The 17,646-nt window shown below is 46.9% G+C and overlaps 1 protein-coding gene and 1 long non-coding RNA gene across 22 annotated transcripts in view; one reads left to right on the forward strand and one right to left on the reverse strand.

Annotated features, from left to right (window-relative positions):
• The window catches only part of SETD4 (SET domain containing 4), a 468,053-nt gene extending 452,573 nt beyond the window's left edge, over positions 1–15,480 (reverse strand). For 13 of the 20 annotated variants that reach the window (XR_008618003.1, XR_003680787.2, XR_008618004.1 and 10 more), the window contains exons 1-6: positions 15,075–15,091; positions 13,593–13,698; positions 9,675–9,770; positions 5,431–5,468; positions 3,008–3,096; positions 1,058–1,487 (exon numbers count right to left, since the gene is read on the reverse strand). Coding sequence is in view for 5 of the 20 variants with exons in the window: in XM_055086402.1 (XP_054942377.1) it covers positions 1,058–1,487; positions 3,008–3,096; positions 5,431–5,468; positions 9,675–9,770; positions 13,593–13,665 (726 nt within the window). In the remaining 15 variants the exon portion in view is untranslated. Of the gene's footprint in view, positions 1–1,057; positions 1,488–3,007; positions 3,097–5,430; positions 5,469–9,674; positions 9,771–13,592; positions 13,763–14,598; positions 14,692–15,074; positions 15,258–15,280 lie in introns of those variants that run through there. The other 7 variants (XR_002891298.3, XR_002891297.3, XR_002891295.3 and 4 more) reach the window with 7 other exon arrangements.
• An 80-nt stretch (positions 15,481–15,560) lies between these two features.
• LOC129392310 (uncharacterized) overlaps positions 15,561–17,646 on the forward strand; it is a 5,342-nt gene continuing 3,256 nt past the window's right edge. Inside the window, exons 1-2 of one of the 2 annotated variants that reach the window (XR_008618008.1) lie at positions 15,561–15,946; positions 16,432–16,614. This is a non-coding gene — a long non-coding RNA (uncharacterized lncRNA). Of the gene's footprint in view, positions 15,947–16,023; positions 16,105–16,431; positions 16,615–17,646 lie in introns of those variants that run through there. The other variant, XR_008618009.1, reaches the window with a different exon arrangement.

A 17,646-nucleotide genomic window follows, 5' to 3' on the forward strand; every position in this document is an offset into this window, starting at 1 on the left:
AAAATAAAGTCACGCCAATGGGGACTGAGTCCCTGTGGCCAGTACCCTACTGTCCTGTACCCCCTTGACTTTATTTCAGCAATATCAGCCACAGAAACACCCATCTACCCTCAGTCTCCTTTGCTTAACTTTGTTAGAAACGCATCTTTCTACAAAAGCAACGAACAGACAGGCACGGAGATGGCCACGGCCTAAGAAAAAAGCACAGGGAGGGTCTCCCCTCCATCCCCACGCTCTCCTCTCGAGGGCACGTGGGCTTCTCAGGGTGGCATGGGTCACGAAGAGGACAGCGTGAGTGCGGGTCCCGCCAGCGCGCCTGCAAGCGCGCCCTGAACAGGCGACAGGTTAGCTGACACACAGACACCCTTTGCCCTCATGCCAGGCCTTCAGCGCCGTGTGCCCCGCAGATATAATCATCTCCTTCACGGGCTGGGGCAGAGAAGCCTGGGGAAGAAGAGATCTCCGACTGACCCCCAAAGTGGGACCCCTTAACGATTTCCCACAAAGAGCCATCCGGCCAGAAACTGCCGACCGAACAGCTGATTGAAACTGTTGACTGAACAGGCCTACTACGTGCCAGGCCCTGTGCGGAGCACTGGGGTTACAAAAAGGACAAGGCAAAGCCCCTGTCCTCTAAGACTGCAGAGCTCCAAGGGGGGACGGAGCAAGTCCCTCAGCGATCACGGCAAAATGCTGACAGCGATGCCACCGAGTGTGAAAGCGAAAGAGACAGGAAAGCAAGCGAGGCTCTAGGCCCAGGTCTGACAGGAGGAGGAAGGATGCTGCACCGCGGCGAGGTGGGGGAGGGCTAGGGTTCGGGCCACACAGGGGCTAGCGCACCTGCAGGCCCGGAGCGCAGCGCGGGGAAGGGCGGCAAAGGAAAAGGGTGCCGGAGGGGAAACAGGGTCGGAGGAAAGAGAGGAGCCCACCTGACAGCAGGTGGGTTTACCAGCTGCACCTGTCCCTGTGGCTCTGCTCGCTCTCCCGAGTCACAGGTTCCACACGTTAGAGTCCTTCCTATTGGAACCAAACACGGGTCTCCCGGCTAACGTCTCACCTGGGCGTCAGGGCTGTGGTTCAGCAGATCGAGGAACGGGGCGAGCACGCAGGTGTCCGGCTCTGCGGAAAAGCACCGCCTCGGCGCGCGCCTCATGTACACGGCCCTGGTGTTGACGGTGCACCAAGCCCACAGGAGGGCGCCGCGGCTAAAGATGCTCTCAACGGGCTCCGAAAACAGAGGCTGCAGGGAAGAGAAAAAGTCTCTGGAGGAAGAAACGAACTCCTGCACGTGGGTTCTCTGCTCTCTGGCCTTTGCTTTCAGAGGTTTGGGAAGAAGATTCACCACTTCTGGCTCCAAACAAACAGGGCAGGTGTAGGCCTTGGGCAAAACCTCCAGGTAAGGCTTCCACGGAGACCGGTCCCCAGCATGCTTTTCTGAAACTAAAAAGGTGCAAAGGGCCAGCACAGGAGATGGAGGAGGCTGCCACCTTTTAAAATGAAAAGCAGATTAAAGGAATTACTTTCATTCAAAATATGGCGCAAGCAGGAGGTACACACATCCTAGGGCTTCGCTCTGCTCCCAGAGGGACTGACGCCAGGTTCACCTAACGCACCCAAGAGGGGCCTTCCTTCCTCAAGGCTTTCCTCCCCGGACTGCACCCCAGTGCAAAGGCGGTGAACCAGTCACACTGATACAAGAACTGGCTCACTAACCCGGGTTCCAGCTCTGTTTGCCAGAGATTCTTTCTTGCAAAAACCTCTTTGCTTCCAACTTGGTTCTCCAGTTTTAAAGCTTTTGCTGGAATTTCACTTGTTTCACTTGGTTAAGGATATAAATCTTGGGGGGTAGAGGGCAACTGGTGGAAAGAACCTAGACGTGCCCCATCCAACACAGTAACCGCTGGGTACATATAGCTATTTCAATTTTTAATTAAATCATATTGAAAATTCAATTCCCTAGTCATACAAGCCACATTTCAAGTGCTCTTGAGCCATATGTGGCTGGTGGCTACCACACCAGACAACACAAGGTAAAACAATGCTATCATTGCAGAAAGTTCTATTATATGATACTAACCCAGGCAGAAAACTGAATTGGCTCATTATATACCTGTTACAGATCTAAAGCTTTTGTCTTAAATTTACCCATCCTATTGCAAATTATACATTGCAGTGTTTTTATTTGTTACCAATAAAAAGATCACATGTTGCATGAATGTATTTAGGAAAGTTTTCATTAATCCTTCAAAGTCCAGATTCCTAAATTACCATGGATTCTACTCAAAATTTCAGAAAATGTTAATACTAAGAGCATCCTTGCCTCTACTCAGGCCAATGAAAATACACCAGCCCTCTTACAAAAGCAAGCCAGGGGAAAAAAGTCCAGAACTTACTGTGGGTTGAGAAACAATACAATCTTTCAACCCTTATAATTTAGAAACCCCTTATGCTAAGGATCTCCCTCACACTGTCCTCAGAAACCCACCCAAAACAGAGACCCCCTACAACATAAGCCAGAAAATAGTTCTCGGCTCCCATGTTGGCCTCCTCTCTTCTATGTCAAACAAAACCAACTCTCTCATACTGTCAACAGCTCTTCACAGCTGAAGGGGAATTCAAGCAAGTACAATCAGGGTAAAAATAAAAGAGTAACTAGCATTTGTCAAGACTTACGACAATGGAGGAGCGTGGGCTGCCAGGAGTCAAGGCACCCAGCCGTGATTTACATCTATGGCCCCATTTTATCCTTATTTTCTAGTAAGGTTAGATCAGGATTCAAACCCACATCCCAGGCAGCCTATTAAAACCTTAAAAATGCAGTTTACAATGAATTAAGAACCAAGTTCATAAAACAGAGTAATAAACCTTTCAAATCATTTCAGATATTTATTAGCTACATGAAAGGGCTGGGTCCTAATGAGCTATGTCTTGGACGACATACCCTCCAATGATATAAAATTTACAGGAGAAGCACTTGCCCCAGACAAGCAGGTGAGCGGTCACTTACTTAGCAATATACGCCCCTAAGTAGCTTCTAAGCACTGTGTCCGTGGTGAGCAGGCAACTCTCAGGCAATGAGATAATCATCTGTCCCTCCTTGCCAAAAAGAAAGTAAAGTTTAGGACATCCATGCTTTGGGAAGGACCTGAATGAGGCTTTAAAGTCCTTGATTCCACAATCATCTGATAAGAACCCAGCGGAGCCCAACCACAGATGACCGAAGCGCCCTCAGTGGATGGGCTCCCCAGTTTTAAGTCAGCAGATGCAGGCAAGGCTGCTCCCACGCCAGGGATAGATACTACATCCCCAGCAAGAAGTAAAGGTTAACTGTGTGACTGACACCCACCACCAGTCAACCTTCCACCAGAAAGGAATGTGGAAACGCTCTGACAACTCGAATCGTATTATTCCTGCATTTTCTGATACCAGGAAATAGTGCTACCTATAGGCAACAGACAGAAACCATTCCAAAAGATTCTTCCAGTGAAATCCACGTGTCCAGCGACTATTCCCAGCAATGGCCTACTCGCCATATAACCTGCGCCAAGTGGCTGAAGAAAGAAGGGCAGCCCCCCCAGCACAAGGGTCTCATTGACCACCTGACAAAGTATAGCTTTCAGTTTCTCCCACTGAGACAGAAACATAGAAAGAAAAATCAAGATGTCAAGGAAGAAACATCAGAAACAAAGCACTAAGAAGCCAGATATAAGATCCCGCTTTCATCGTAACTGGCATCTAAGCTGGTTAAACATCACAGCCAAAAATCTCCTGGGTTCAATTTCTGATCTCCTCATCTGTGATTCAAGATCGCGTTGGGATGGTCACTACAGTCCCTTCCTGTCTGACATCCCATGACTTTCTGATTTTTAAAAAGCAGCTTAATAAAATGCTCTGGGCTTCCCTGGTGGCGCAGCGGTTGAGAGTCCGCCTGCCGATGCAGGGGAACCGGGTTCGCGCCCCGGTCCGGGAGGATCCCACATGCCGCGGAGCGGCTGGGCCCGTGAGCCGTGGCCGCTGAGCCTGCGCGTCCGGAGCCTGTGCTCCGCGACGGGAGAGGCCACAGCGGTGAGAGGCCCGCGTACCGCAAAAAAATAAATAAAATGCTCTATGTCTTGACTGGGGTAAATGTCTTCATCATCAAAACTCATCACACTGGACACTTTAAATCTGTGCATTTCACTGTGTGTAAAATACACCTCAATTTTCAGAAAGTTTTCACAAAAAAGCCACATTTGAAAGTACATGTAAAGCAACTGCCAATTATCATTTCATGATCTAAACAAAAACTACCCATAGTCACTGCTATATTCATGAGAGGTATATTTCTCCCCCCAAATTGTGCTACAGAATGAAGTCATATACCTCCCCTCAAAGAGAAAAACACTGCACAACAATGTTAATGTACTTAACACTATTGAGCTGCACACTTAAAAAGGGTTAAGATAGTAAATTTTATGTGGTGTAAATTTTACCACAATTTTAAATGTTTAATTAAAAAAATTAAGATAACAGAATTACACCATTGAAAGCTACCATTCTTTAGGCTAAAGATATATACACAGCTGGGTTTTTTTTATAAATTAAGGAACTAAAAATAAATTAAAACAATTTTGAAATAGAAAATTAAGACATTACAAATAAATTAAGGAATTAATTTCTAGCTCTAGAGAACACTGGGCGTTAGATACCCTTTAAGCAGCACCGAAGAACCAAGCAGACCTTGGAGAGCATCCGCATCACTTACCTCCCACTTTCCAGGTGAGGAGACAGAAGCCAGGAGGGGTAGCAGCCTGCTGGGCTGCCGGACTGTACTTACTACGGATGCTCAGATTCGAGCAGCTCCCTTCCACCCCCACCCCATCCCCAGCGCATTTAAAATATGATCCGATTTACAAAACCTGCTGCGGCAGAGACTGCCGGTCGCCTACCCCAACACGCCCTCCCTGCTCCTCCTCCTCCCCGATGCAGTCCCACCGGAAGGGCGCAGGGTCGCGGCAGCTGGGAGCTGGCAGAGACACGGAGCTGGAATTCCCAGGATGAGGGGCAGCCTGCCCTTCCTCACCCCTTGCGCCGTCCTGCTGTTCAAGCTCCTGGAGCTACACCCTGGAGCTGAGGGTGTGGGGCTCCCTCTCAGAACGTGGATAAGAGCTGGACGGAGCCCAAGAGACCAGCACACCAGCCCAGGTCTGCCTGTCCACGCTTGTTTACGTGACGGCACGAGACACTTGCGCTCTGTTACCTTGGGTTTGTCTCTTATACGCTGCAAACTTAATTCTAACTGACAGAACTGTGTTCAAAACTATCCATTAAGTAAAAAAAAAAAAAAAAAAAAATCTGTATGTCTAAAATATTTTTAATTCACTTGATTGAACCACAAAAACAAAGCAGCAAAATCTACTTTGGGTTTCAAGATAAGAGAGAAATTCTCACCCGTAGGGATCTTTTGCTCATCAGCCCTCTTCCTGTACCTAAGGAATACAAAGACAGAAAAAGGGTAAATCTTACTCTTTCTTCAAGGTCTTAGAGATACTATTTTGCATAAAAGATGTGGATGAACTTCAAAATTACACAAAGCGGAAGCTGAGTGTCTCGCATCCTTTGACTCCCAGGGGAACCAAAGGATCAAGAAGCTATTCTGGGGCTTCCCTGGTGGTGCAGTGGTTAAGAATCCGCCTGCCAATGCAGGGGACACGGGTTCGAGCCCTGGTCCGGGAAGATCCCACATGCCGCGGAGCAACTAAGCCCCCGCGCCACAACTACTGAACCTGCACTCTAGAGCCCGTGAGCCACAATGCCGCGGAGCAACTAAGCCCGCGCGCCACAACTACTGAACCTGCACTCTAGAGCCCGCGAGCCACAACTACTGAGCCCATGTGCCACAACTACTGAAGCCCACGCGCCTAGAGCCCGTGCTCCGCAACAAGAGAAGCCACCGCAATGAGAAGCCCATGCGCTGCAATGAAGAGTAGCCCCCACTCGCCGCAACTAGAGAAAGCCCGTGCTCAGCAACAAAGACCCAATGCAGCCAAAAATAAATAAATTTTTTTAAAAAAAGAAGCTATTCTGGAAAATGGCCCCACCTCCTTTTGGGTTTATAATCTTGAAGGGCAAAGTCAGCTTCAGAGTCAACAGCTAAAGATCATCGCCTTTAGGCAGATCTGCTGCTGGGTCTCTTACAGGAAACTTGAGGCTGCACTCTCTCCCCTGGGGCTCACCAGCAGGGGTGGAGCCTAACCCTAACGCCCACCCAACCTCAGAGGCTGGACCCACAGGCCACTTTTACCCACTGCCAGACCCGGCCTTCCCCAGTAATGATCTCGAGTCTTTGACCGAATGACCAGTAAAGCTCACTCAGGTCCCACAAAGCCTGAGGCCTACCCCTTCCCCACCCCAGCCAGGCAAGCCATTAGCCACACCCCCCTTGACGAGCTCAGCAGGGTAGATCCAGGGCCAGCTGCTCCCCGTGAGCCAAGGCCTTGGCCAGAGCACACTCACAACACTAACCTCCGCAGCAGTTCTGTCAACGCCACCAACACGCAGACGTCTACCCCCCTGTGCCCAAGGCTGCCCTCCTGCAACAGTCAGACGACAGCTTTTCCGCAGGGATGGGCACGATATGTATGACCTGTAACTCTCATACGGAGTCTCTCCAGTCATCTTCTCAAACCCACAGTTGCTGACTTTTTCTCTCAGCTAGGAGGCATATAACTCGGCAAAGGTCAATGCCTGCGGGACTAGTGGGAGCTGCAGGTTCCTGGAGGGAATTCCCGCCTCGAGTCCCGCCTGAGCGCAGGCTCAGTAGTTGTGGCGCACGGGCTTAGTTGCTCCGCGGCATGTGGGTGTCTGGCAAGTTTGATTTGGTGAGCCATCTCCCTACCCAGAAGCGTCTGTCTGCTCAAACACATGGTTTTGGTTTTAAGAACTTACTTAATTTCTTCTGTGTGTCCCACGGTGGAGTTAATGATCCCTGTGGGCCAGAACCCTTCCTGAAATCAATTACTAATGAGAGGACTTTTTTCTGTGGGGTCATCCTTTAAAAAAATTCATGTGCTAATTTAAGTGGAAATTTCTCTTCGAGCACACATGAACAGAACTTGGCATGTGGAATAAATCCGGAAGATACTTTACCTGTATGTCTACAATACAGTATTCAGTAGATCAGAAAGCAGATCACAATAACCTGCACTTACCAAGGCAAGGTAGCAAGTGGCCATGAGGATCTTATTACAGACTTCTCCCTGCCTTATAATTTCTGCTACCATCCATCTACCCGGGAGGCCCCGATTTGGACAGTGCTTTTAGCATTAAAAGGAAATACTAGGGTCAGCTCCCAAAGTATAAATCAGGTCAGTCTAAAGACTGAAACCTGCTTGCAACTTGGGAGCCTTGCCTTGCCCTCCACAAACCAAGACTAACTCCCCAGAATTCTGTACATTCTGACAGACTCCCATCAACATGCTCTCCTATCATACACTGATTAAGAGCTGAAGATATAGAAAGCACTTAGGGAAGGTGTTGCAGACTGCATGCTTGTGTCCCCCCAAATTCATATGTTGATTTCTCAGCCCCCAGTGTGACGGCTTTAGAAGGCAGGGCCTCTGGTAAGTGGCTAGGTCATAAGGGTGGAGCCCTCATGAATGGGATTCGTGCCCTTTGAAGAAGAGACAAGAGAGCCTGCTCCAGCTCCCAGCTCTCCACCATGTGAGGACACAACGAGCAGATGGCAATTTGCAAAGCAGGAATCGGTCCTCTCTAGACACTGAATCTGCCCACACCATGATCTTAGACTTCCCAGCCTCCAGAACTGTGAGAAATAAATGACCATTTCAAGCCACCCAGTCCATGGTAATTTGCTATGGCAGCCCGAGCTAAGGCAGAAGGTTCCCTGAGCACAGCACTGTAAATACTGGGTTCTGATCACTGCCAAACCACTTTGCTTTAGCTCCTCCAAGACCATGAATCTGGAGGTGGGCCCAGAGAAAGTTGCTCCTACTTTTAAAGCTGCTAACTCTTCACTGCTCCAAACCATAGACAGATTACTTATTATCAGGCATTCGATTGAAACCATATGCCAATTCCTGCTTGATAATTTTAAACCTACCCTTCTTAAGGCAAAGTGACACCCGAGGAGTAGGCAGGCCTTAGGCACAGCAAGTCCACTCCTGACACTACTTTCCCTTGATCATCTCATAAAGAACTCCATCCAGTAAAACCTAAGAGTATGGTTTTTACTGACCGTTCCTTGACACACAAAAACAGAAAGTTAAACATTCTGTTAGAGGCTGATAAATATGGTTCACCATCATAAAGAAGGAGCAATCCTAATAGAAGATGATTCAAATCAACTATTTTAGCCCAAAGTCATCATGTATAACTGACACATAGGGAACAACTTTACACACATCGCCTCACTGGACCAGGGGCACACATGGTAAACCATTTATCATGGTTTAAGGAAGTTAGTTTGCTCAAAGTTAAATTACCTAATGAGTACTTGAATGATCATTTTAATCTCCAAGGGAAGCATTCAGAGGCATATGATCTAAATATTCTACAAGGTGAAATGTCTGCACCTGCCCTGGGATACAGAACTTCAAGGCCCTCAGCACATAACTGTCTCTGTGCTACAGCAGATCTGTAGCACAGAGACAGGTGGTCCTCTCTGTGGTTACCTCAAGCCCAAGCCCACTTGTGGACACAGCTGGGTCGCCTTGTATGCAGGCACAAGCCCATAACAAGCTGCCCAACTTCTGTGAGAGAATGTTCCAGAAGAGAATGCTGACCCAAACTCCATGACCCAAGCTCCTCAATTTTCAGAAAACAATGTTAATCCAACGTTCACAGCAAGCTCCTCACCTTCCAGAAGAGAATGTTCACCCACCCCTGTTCAGGTGACTGTGGACGCCAGGGCCACAGAGGGGCTCCTCCTCCAACACTCGGGGGGCAATACCGCTGAGGCCTCCCTAAGGGCTCCTCTCCTGGAGCCACCCCCAGGGACCAAGCACCTCTGCCGGTTCTCTGGAGCCCCTCCCCGTAGAAAACGACGGTGAGGCTCCCGAGCTAAGGGATAATCCCATCAGCCCGCGTGGCTGGAAAATCCCACGAAATCACCATAAGCAGGTTGATGCGGACACCAGTCCCCACATTACACAACGTCCTCCCGGAAAAGCCCAGTGAAGATGCTTCCCTCAGGTCTAAGTTCCAGAAATACCTGTACTTCTGATGAGTAAACAATTTAGCTGTGTTTACAGAACACTAAGATTCAGCTAACTGATCACATACATTGGGCTGCTGGAGAGATGAGTCAAATTTGTAGCTCACCTCGGACAGGGGTACGAAATTTCATAATCATGGCTTTTATGTGTTACCCTTATCCCTGGCTTCGTCTTATTTTTCTATTCTCATTTCCTTTTTCTAACTTTTAATTTTATTTCACCATTTTGGAATTTCTCTCCACAAGCCACTTAAACTCATTTTTAGAATAAGGTCAAGTAAATATTACACCTACAAGGCAGGAAGGCTGCCACACAACAGAAGATGTTAGATATTTTTTGTTGGGTTGAGGAGATGATATGCCCCCAGAAAGAATACAGCCCACCTGCAAGAATCACCCCTGCTTTCCTACCACCTGGGCCCACATGGCTCTCCTGTGACAGCTGAATGCCAGACCTTACCTGGAAAACGAGCAGGTATTAAGTTTGTATCTTCAAACTTCCTATCTTTCAGCCACTTCTTAAGCTCTATAAATTCAGGCTTGTAGCTCTCATTCACTAATCAAGAAAGGAAAGAAAAACTGGTGATTAAAATCACTATATAATCAGATCACCATTTAAAAAAAGTTAACTCTCTGATGAACTGTCTCAGACAGTCATATCATAAAAGGGAATAAATTTTAAAACATGCACAAATCACGTAAACTAAAATAGAAAAACCACAAGATCATCTCAAAGATGCAGGAAAAGCATTGGATAAAATCTGGCACTCATTCCTGATAAATACCCCCAGCAAACAAGGACAGAAGGGAACCTCCTCAACACGACAAAAAATACCTAACAAAAAACCAACAGCTGACATACTTAAAGATGAAAAACGACGTGCTTTCCCCTAAGATCAGGAACAGAAGAAGGATGTCTGTTCTCCCCACTATTCAACACTACACTGGTTCTAGCCAGTGCAAAAAGCAGAGAAAAATAAATAAAAGGCATCTATTATGGGTTGAACTGTGTAGCCCAAAATTCCTATGTTGAAATCCTAACCCTCATTACCTCAGGATACCACCTTATTTAGAGATAGGGTCTTTACAGAGGCAACCAAGTTAAAATGAGGTCATCAGGGTGGACCTGGATCCAGTATGACTGGTGTCCTTATAATAAGGGAAATTTTGGACACAAGAACAGAGGGAAGATGATAGAAGAAACACAGGGAGAAGACAGCCATCGACAAAGCCAAAAAGAGAGGCCTAGAACAGACCCTTCTCTCACAGCTCTCAGAAGGAACCAATCCTGCTGACATGCTTTATAGATGAATCCTCAGGGCATTACTGAAAGTAAAATAAGCCATTCACAAAAAGACAAATGCTGTATGATTCCACTTACATGAGGTATCTAGAATAGCCAAGTTCATGGAAACAAAAAGTAGAGGGGTAGCTGCCAGGGGCTAGGGGGAGAGGGGAATGAGGAGTTATTATTTAATGGGTACAGAGTTCCAGTTTTGCAAGACGAAGAGAATTCTGGAGACTGGTTGTACAACAATGTGAATGTACTGAACGCTACTGAACTATACTTAAAAATTGTTAAAATGGTAAATTTTATGTTACATGTAATTTTACTACAATTAAAAATTTTTTTTAATTTTTTAAGATCTCAAATCAATAATCTGAACAAATGGAGAGATACATCTTGCTTATGGGTTGGAAGATTCAATACTGTTAAGAAGTCAAGTTCTCCCCAAACTGATCTATAGATTCAATACAATCCAAATCAAAATGTAAGCAGGCTTTTTTGTAGAAATTGACAAGACGATTCTAAAATTCATATGGAAATGCAAAGAACCTAGAATAGCGAAAACCACTTCGAAATACTGATTCAAAACTTTTTATTACTGTAAAGCTACAGTAACTAAGACTGTGTGATACTGTCATCAAGGCAGACAAAGAAATCGATGGAACACAAAAGAAGGTCTAAAACAGACCCACACATATGTGGATAACTGGTTTTTCACAAAATGCAAAGGCAATTCCGTGGAGAAAGGATAGTTTTTTCAATAAATATTGCTGGAACAACTGCAGTAAACAAATCATGGAATATTATCAGCAATAAAAAAGAATGACCTATTGATACACACAACAGAGAATTATCTCAAAATAATTATGCTGAGTAAAAGAAGGCAGATAAAAAAGAATGCAGGGCTTCCCTGGTGGCACAGTGGTTGAGAGTCCGCCTGCCGATGCAGGGGACGCGGGTTCGTGCCCCGGTCCGCGAAGATCTCACATGCCGCGGAGCGGCTGGGCCCATGAGCCATGGCCGCTGAGCCTGCGCGTCCGGAGCCTGCGCTCCGCAACGGGAGAGGCCACAGCGGTGAGAGGCCCGCGTACCGCAAAAAACAAACAAACAAACAAAAAAAGAATGCATACTATATGATTAAATAAAACTATAAAACAAACAAATCAATAGTGAAAGAAAGCAGATCAGTGGTTGTCTGAAGATGGAGGCAGGGAGGGTTCAAAGAGGGCAGGATGAAAGGATTACAAAGGGAAACAAGGAAACTTCTTGGGGTGATGAATATGTTCACATCTTGATTTCGATAATGGCTTACTGTGTGTATACATATGTCAAAATCTATCAAATTATACACTTTAAATATGTGACATTCATTGTATGTCAATTATACTTCAATGAAAGTGTTTTCTAAAAAAATACATGATCCAAAATCTAAGGCTCCTAAAATACGTTATCACAACCTAGAGAACAGAGTTTACAGCAAGAACATTTAATAAGCAACTACTACACTCCCAGCACTATTAACCACTGTGGAGAGCGTTCAACATGTTCCTCACCCTCAAAAAGTTAACATTTTAGTTGGGGAAACAAGACTTCCATGAAAAACAACTGGAAAACCATAGCTCCTAAAGAATAATACCCAATAAGCATGATAACCCAGTGACATTAGTGAGAATTGGAAATGGCATTACCAAAAACATAAGATCTCAACTCAGCCTCGAAGGTTACAGAGAAACTGAACAAGCACGAAGAAGGGAAGAAAGATGTTTTGGCTGAAGAAGGACTTTGAGGAATGGCAGAGGTGGAAATGTGCTCAGGAAATGGTGAGCAGAGAACATACTGCCAACACAGGGAGTGGGGCGGGGGAGCCACTTAGAAAGGGAGTTGATGTCAGGCAGGAGTTCAGAGAGCACACAAAAGAGAATGAGGGGGACTTCCCTGGCGGTCCAGTAGTTAAGACTCTGTGCTCCCAATGCAGGGGGCACGTGTTCAGTCCCTGGTCGGGGAAGATCCTGCATGCCGTGTGGCACAGCCAAAAAAAAAAAAAAGAGAGAGAATGAGGATCCCGGAGGCTCCTAAACCAAAAAGGCTATGTCCCTAAGAAAGTTAGACTGACAGTGACAGATGGAACAACCAGCAGGGAAGAAAACAAGAATGTGGTGAACCAGCCAAGAGCTGGCTAAAGTCACCTCTGGGTAGAACAGAGAGGGAGAAGTTAACCTAAGAAAGGCCAGGTGAGAGTTAGTAGGACATGGGCTCCAGAGAGCAAAGAAGGATACATAGTCAAAGATTACCTCCATGGTGCTGACATGCTGGGGGTCAGCTAGGAGGAGTGCTATTAATTTTTATGAAAAATAACAACTGCATTTATGTAGTACTCTCCAGTGGGCCAAGCACTTTCACATACGGTATCTCGTTCATACTGGGATACAATGAACTTGAAATGATAAATTTACATCCAAACATTGATATCCTATAGGCAGCTAGAGATCAGGAGAGAAGTCAGGACCAGAAACAGAAACCTGGGAGTCATCCCCAAAGAAGACACAGTTGAAGCAATATATCTGTATTTCTACAAAGGTTTAAAAGAATATAATGCCACTATTTCAAAGAATATTCTTTAAGAAGTATTCTTTACGAACATTGCTCATGGGCCTCCCTGGTGGCGCAGTGGTTAAGAATCCGCCTGCCAATGCAGGGGACACGGGTTCGAGCCCTGGTCTGGGAAGATCCCACATGCCGCGGAGCAACTAAGCCCGTGCGCCACAACTACTGAGCCTGCACTCCAGAGCCCGCGAGCCACAACTACTGAGCCCATGTGCCACAACTACTGAAGCTCGCGCGCCTAGAGCCTGTGCCCCGCAACGAGAAGCCACCGCGGTGAGAAGCCGCGCACCGCTACTAAGTGCAGCCCCTGCTCGCCGCAACTAGCCCACATGCAGCAATGAAGACCCAACGCAGCCAGAAATAAATAAATAAAAAATAAATAAATTTAACATTGCTCATGTGCCTCTGAGAAAAGCTATGTGTTAATACCAATCAACAAAGGATTCCTTCTTTTCATCACTGGCACCAAAAGAGTCAAAACTGTACCTCCTCTTGATTCAGAACTTGTGAAGAGTTTTCGTCTTCTGATTCGGCTTGTTCTTCCACCTCCGTTCTTCATACTAAAACTGCAGTTTCTGCTTAATTGCCCAATCTAAAATAAAAAGCATTTTCTTTGCCTTTCTTTCCAGCTGTATGATAATCACTGTTGTTTGTACCTATAAGAATTTAAATATACAAATGTAACTATTTAGTAAACCATTTCTCTAAAGTGTTTTTGTATACAAATTGTTTATACTCTGAGCTAAATCATGTGCAGTAATGGAATGCCCATTATACTGGTCCCTCTAAAATTGTTTTATCTTGAGGTCCTACTAAATGCTGATTAATCATAGAAATCCTCATAACTGATTTCATAATTGTGTGCTTTGGTGACGTGTACATCAACGATAATCAACATTTACTAAGCACCAACCTATCTGTACTTTGAATAAACAGTAGTCCTGAAGCCCCCATCTGCTAGGAAGTCTTAGAGAAAAAAACCAAATCCTCTTTCAGTGTGAAGTAAATAATGATTTGTCCTTAAAACCAGCACCCTGAAATAAATATAAACTAAGTGGGGGTTTGCCACAGGTTAGGGAGAAAATCAGAGCCAAGAGAGCAGACAAAACAAAGAGACGATAAGAAAATCTAAAATGACTACAATTTCTATGCCTTACTTCCTCCGAAATATAAAAATGAAATCTATTAAACACACCAGCATGATCAGATAATGGAGTGGCCTACTATATGAAGCCATTAATAGTAAGTATGCGCTAAGATGTAAAAATGTCCAAGATATATTACATGAAAAAATAAAGCTGCAGAACAAATTCAATGATCCCTTATGAGTGTGATACTGTGCACATTTTATGTTTATAAAACAAGAGGCTTTAAGGAAGGATATTTAAAAACATGCACGGGGAGGGGACTTTTACTATTACTTCTGTATCCTCCTAGTCTGTGCCTTATATATGTATGAGTACATAAGTGATATAATATGAGTATTACTTACGTGCATATATATGTGCATTTTAACCGTACCACTGTTTTTTTTAAACCACTAAAAGTTACCGAACTGAAATTAATAACAAGACAGGAACTCCAAGCCCTATTACTATCCCATCCCAGCACTGGAAGGTTCACTATTTGAACGACCCGAAGTTGGCAAGTCCAGTCCCAGGGCCACCGGCGGCTCGTCCCCTCCGGGTCCCCAGCGCCCCGCCCGCGCACGGGCCGAGACGCGTCCACACTGACCCCCGGCCCGGCCGCGCGCGGGTCGCGGGGTCCGGCGAGCGAGCTGTGCACCTGGCGCCAGGGCGACAGCACGGCTGGCCGCACTGTCCTCGCCCCCAGTCCTCAGCCCCTAGACGTGAGGCCTCCCCACAGCTGCGACACACCCCGCCTCTCCCCCACCCCCTCCGTTTTCCGGCCGCCGGGTTGGCTGCGCAGGGGGCGAGCTCAGACCCCGACCAGTTACAAACTCCCGACCTTAGGGTCCTTCGCGCCTGCACAGCGGCTTCTCGGGTCGACATTCGCTAAATGAACGATTCCCAGATAACGGGGGGGGGGGGGGTACTGTAATGAGCAGCATTATGCCAGGCCTGGCGGGGGTAGGCCATCCGAACTCAGCTCTCTTTTTGACCCCCCAAAATTAAAATATATGGAAAGCTCTGGCAGGAGCAGGTTCCCGTTACCTGGGCAACGGCAGGCCCAGACCCGGAAGTCGACCCGCTCACCTTGGCACAGCTTCAAGATGGCGGTGGGCGGGCCCACGTGGAAACCCAGAACAGCGCGCCAGATGCTCGCGAGTTAACGAAGCGAGCCGCAGCAGCAGGGGGAGGCATCGAGCGCCGCCAGGCCCGCCTCGAGTCCCCACTGACCCACACCGTCAGTCGCCAGGCGGAGCCCTATTTCCGCCGCGGACTTCCGCCTCTCGGCGTGCGCATGCGCATTGTGTTCCGGAGGCTCCACCGCCAAAACCGGCTGCGGTCAGGGCGCGCCAAAGCTGGACAGGGGCGCTGGGGGGAAGAAAACCCTGTGGTCCGTGGACCGGGAACTGCGCTCTGAAAAGCCGACCTAGGGAGTCCTTCCGTACTACCAGAGGACGAACCGCCAAGTGCGCGCATCCCAGAGCGGCCCCCACCCCGCGCCTTGGCCCGCCAGCTTCCGCCTCGCCCCGGGGCCTCGCAATCCAGGACCTTCCCCCACTTCCTGGCCGAAGTTGCCTCGACCCCGCCCTGCCTCGGGCCGCAGTACGGCCTTAACGCGTTGCAGGGCAGCCCAGCCCCACTTCACACCTGCTGTCCCTGTTGGCGTACGTGTCCCAGGATCAGCCTAACTGGAAAATTACAGTCGTTTATGTAAATACGCCTCCCTACAGGAGATGGGGATCAATCTCTGCCCCACCCACCCCACCTTGATTATCTCTTGCTTCCAGGACAGCCCAGCATGGAAAGAAGGGGAAACTAACTTTACAGTGGAGAAACTTGGCAGACACTGCCTTGGCCAAGTGATAAGGGTTAGCATATCAGTAATAAGTTATGTTGATTGCGGAGTTCCCAGCTATAGGAAGGGTACTTCACCTAACGTTTGGAGATGTTTCTCTCCAAAACCCATAACCCTAGTTCTGTAACACAGAAGAACACCCTGGCTCTATATTGGATCTATTCCTTTAACTCTGACGGTTGTGTTGTTGCCTGTGCTTAGTCATGCTGGCTCTGCACCTTTGTGTTACCAAACGGAGAAAGAACGTTGTCCACAGCCTGAAATACACATAATAGTCCTTACACAAGGCTCTGCCTCCCAGGCTTGCATTTTAAAGGCATAACACTTTTCATTTGTATAGAGATTAAAAAGTTGCAGAACTTCTTGAAGGTTTATGAGAACATCATGACCAGAACTACCGTGGACAGCTGCAAGAACAAAGGATTATCACACCCCTCTGAGTCTGGCCAGTACCAAGGGATCTGCAACAACCAGCCACAACCCCTCCCCTTTTGGTGTAAAAGAAGCCTGAATTCTAACTCAGGTAAGATGGTTCCTTAGGACACTAGTCCGCCAGCTTCTCCGTCTGCTGGCTTTCCAAATAGTCACTATTCCTTGCCTCAGCACCTCGTGTCTCAGTTCATTTACCTGTCATGCACCAAGCAGTACAAGCTTGGACTCAGTAACAGTTCTTCCTTGAGGATAACATGAGACAAACCCACAAACACCTGACCACTACAACCGGCCCTCTGTATCCACATCTGTGGATTCAACCAACTGCAAGTCCAAAAATATTAGGAAAAAAAAAAATTCAGAAAGTTCCAAAAAGCAAAACTTGAACTTGCCACACACCTGCAACTACTTACATAGCATTTACATTGTATTAAGCATTACAAGTAATCTAGGGATAATTTAAAGTATATGGGAGAATGTACCTAGGTTATATGCAAATACTAGACCATTTTATATGAGGAACTTGAGCATCCCAGGTTGTTCGTATCCAAAGGGGGGGTCCTGGATAACAAGGGACGACTGTACTCCTCAAAGCTGTCAAAGTTTGTGAAAAGCAAGTAAACTCTGAGAATCTGTCATAAACCAGAGGAAACTAAGGAGACAGGACAGTTAAACGTAATGTGGTATTCTGGAGAGAACCTTGGACTTGAAAAGAGATATTAGAGGGAAAAACTAGTGAAAGCCACATAAAGCATAGAGCTCAGTTAATACTGTTCCAGTGTTATTTCTTAGTTATAACAAATGTACCGTCATAGTGTTTGTTACCAAACTGAACTTGGGTCCACTCGCCCACAGCAAAACCAATTTCTGACAACAAGTTGTGAAGGAAAGTACAGCATTTATTGCAGGGTCCAGCAAGGAGTACAGGCAGCTCATGCTCAGAAGACCTGAACTCCTCAATGGTTTTCAGGGGAGCGTTTTTTTTGTTTTGTTTTGTTTTGTTTTTTGTGGTATGCGGGCCTCCCTCTGTTGTGGCCTCTCCCGTTGCGGAGCACAGGCTCCGGACGCGCAGGCTCAGCGGCCATGGCTCACGGGCCCAGCCGCTCCGCGCATGTGGGGTCCT

This window comes from Physeter macrocephalus, chromosome 8, assembly GCF_002837175.3.
Source record: "Physeter macrocephalus isolate SW-GA chromosome 8, ASM283717v5, whole genome shotgun sequence".
Classification (NCBI taxonomy): Eukaryota; Metazoa; Chordata; class Mammalia; order Artiodactyla; family Physeteridae; genus Physeter; species Physeter macrocephalus.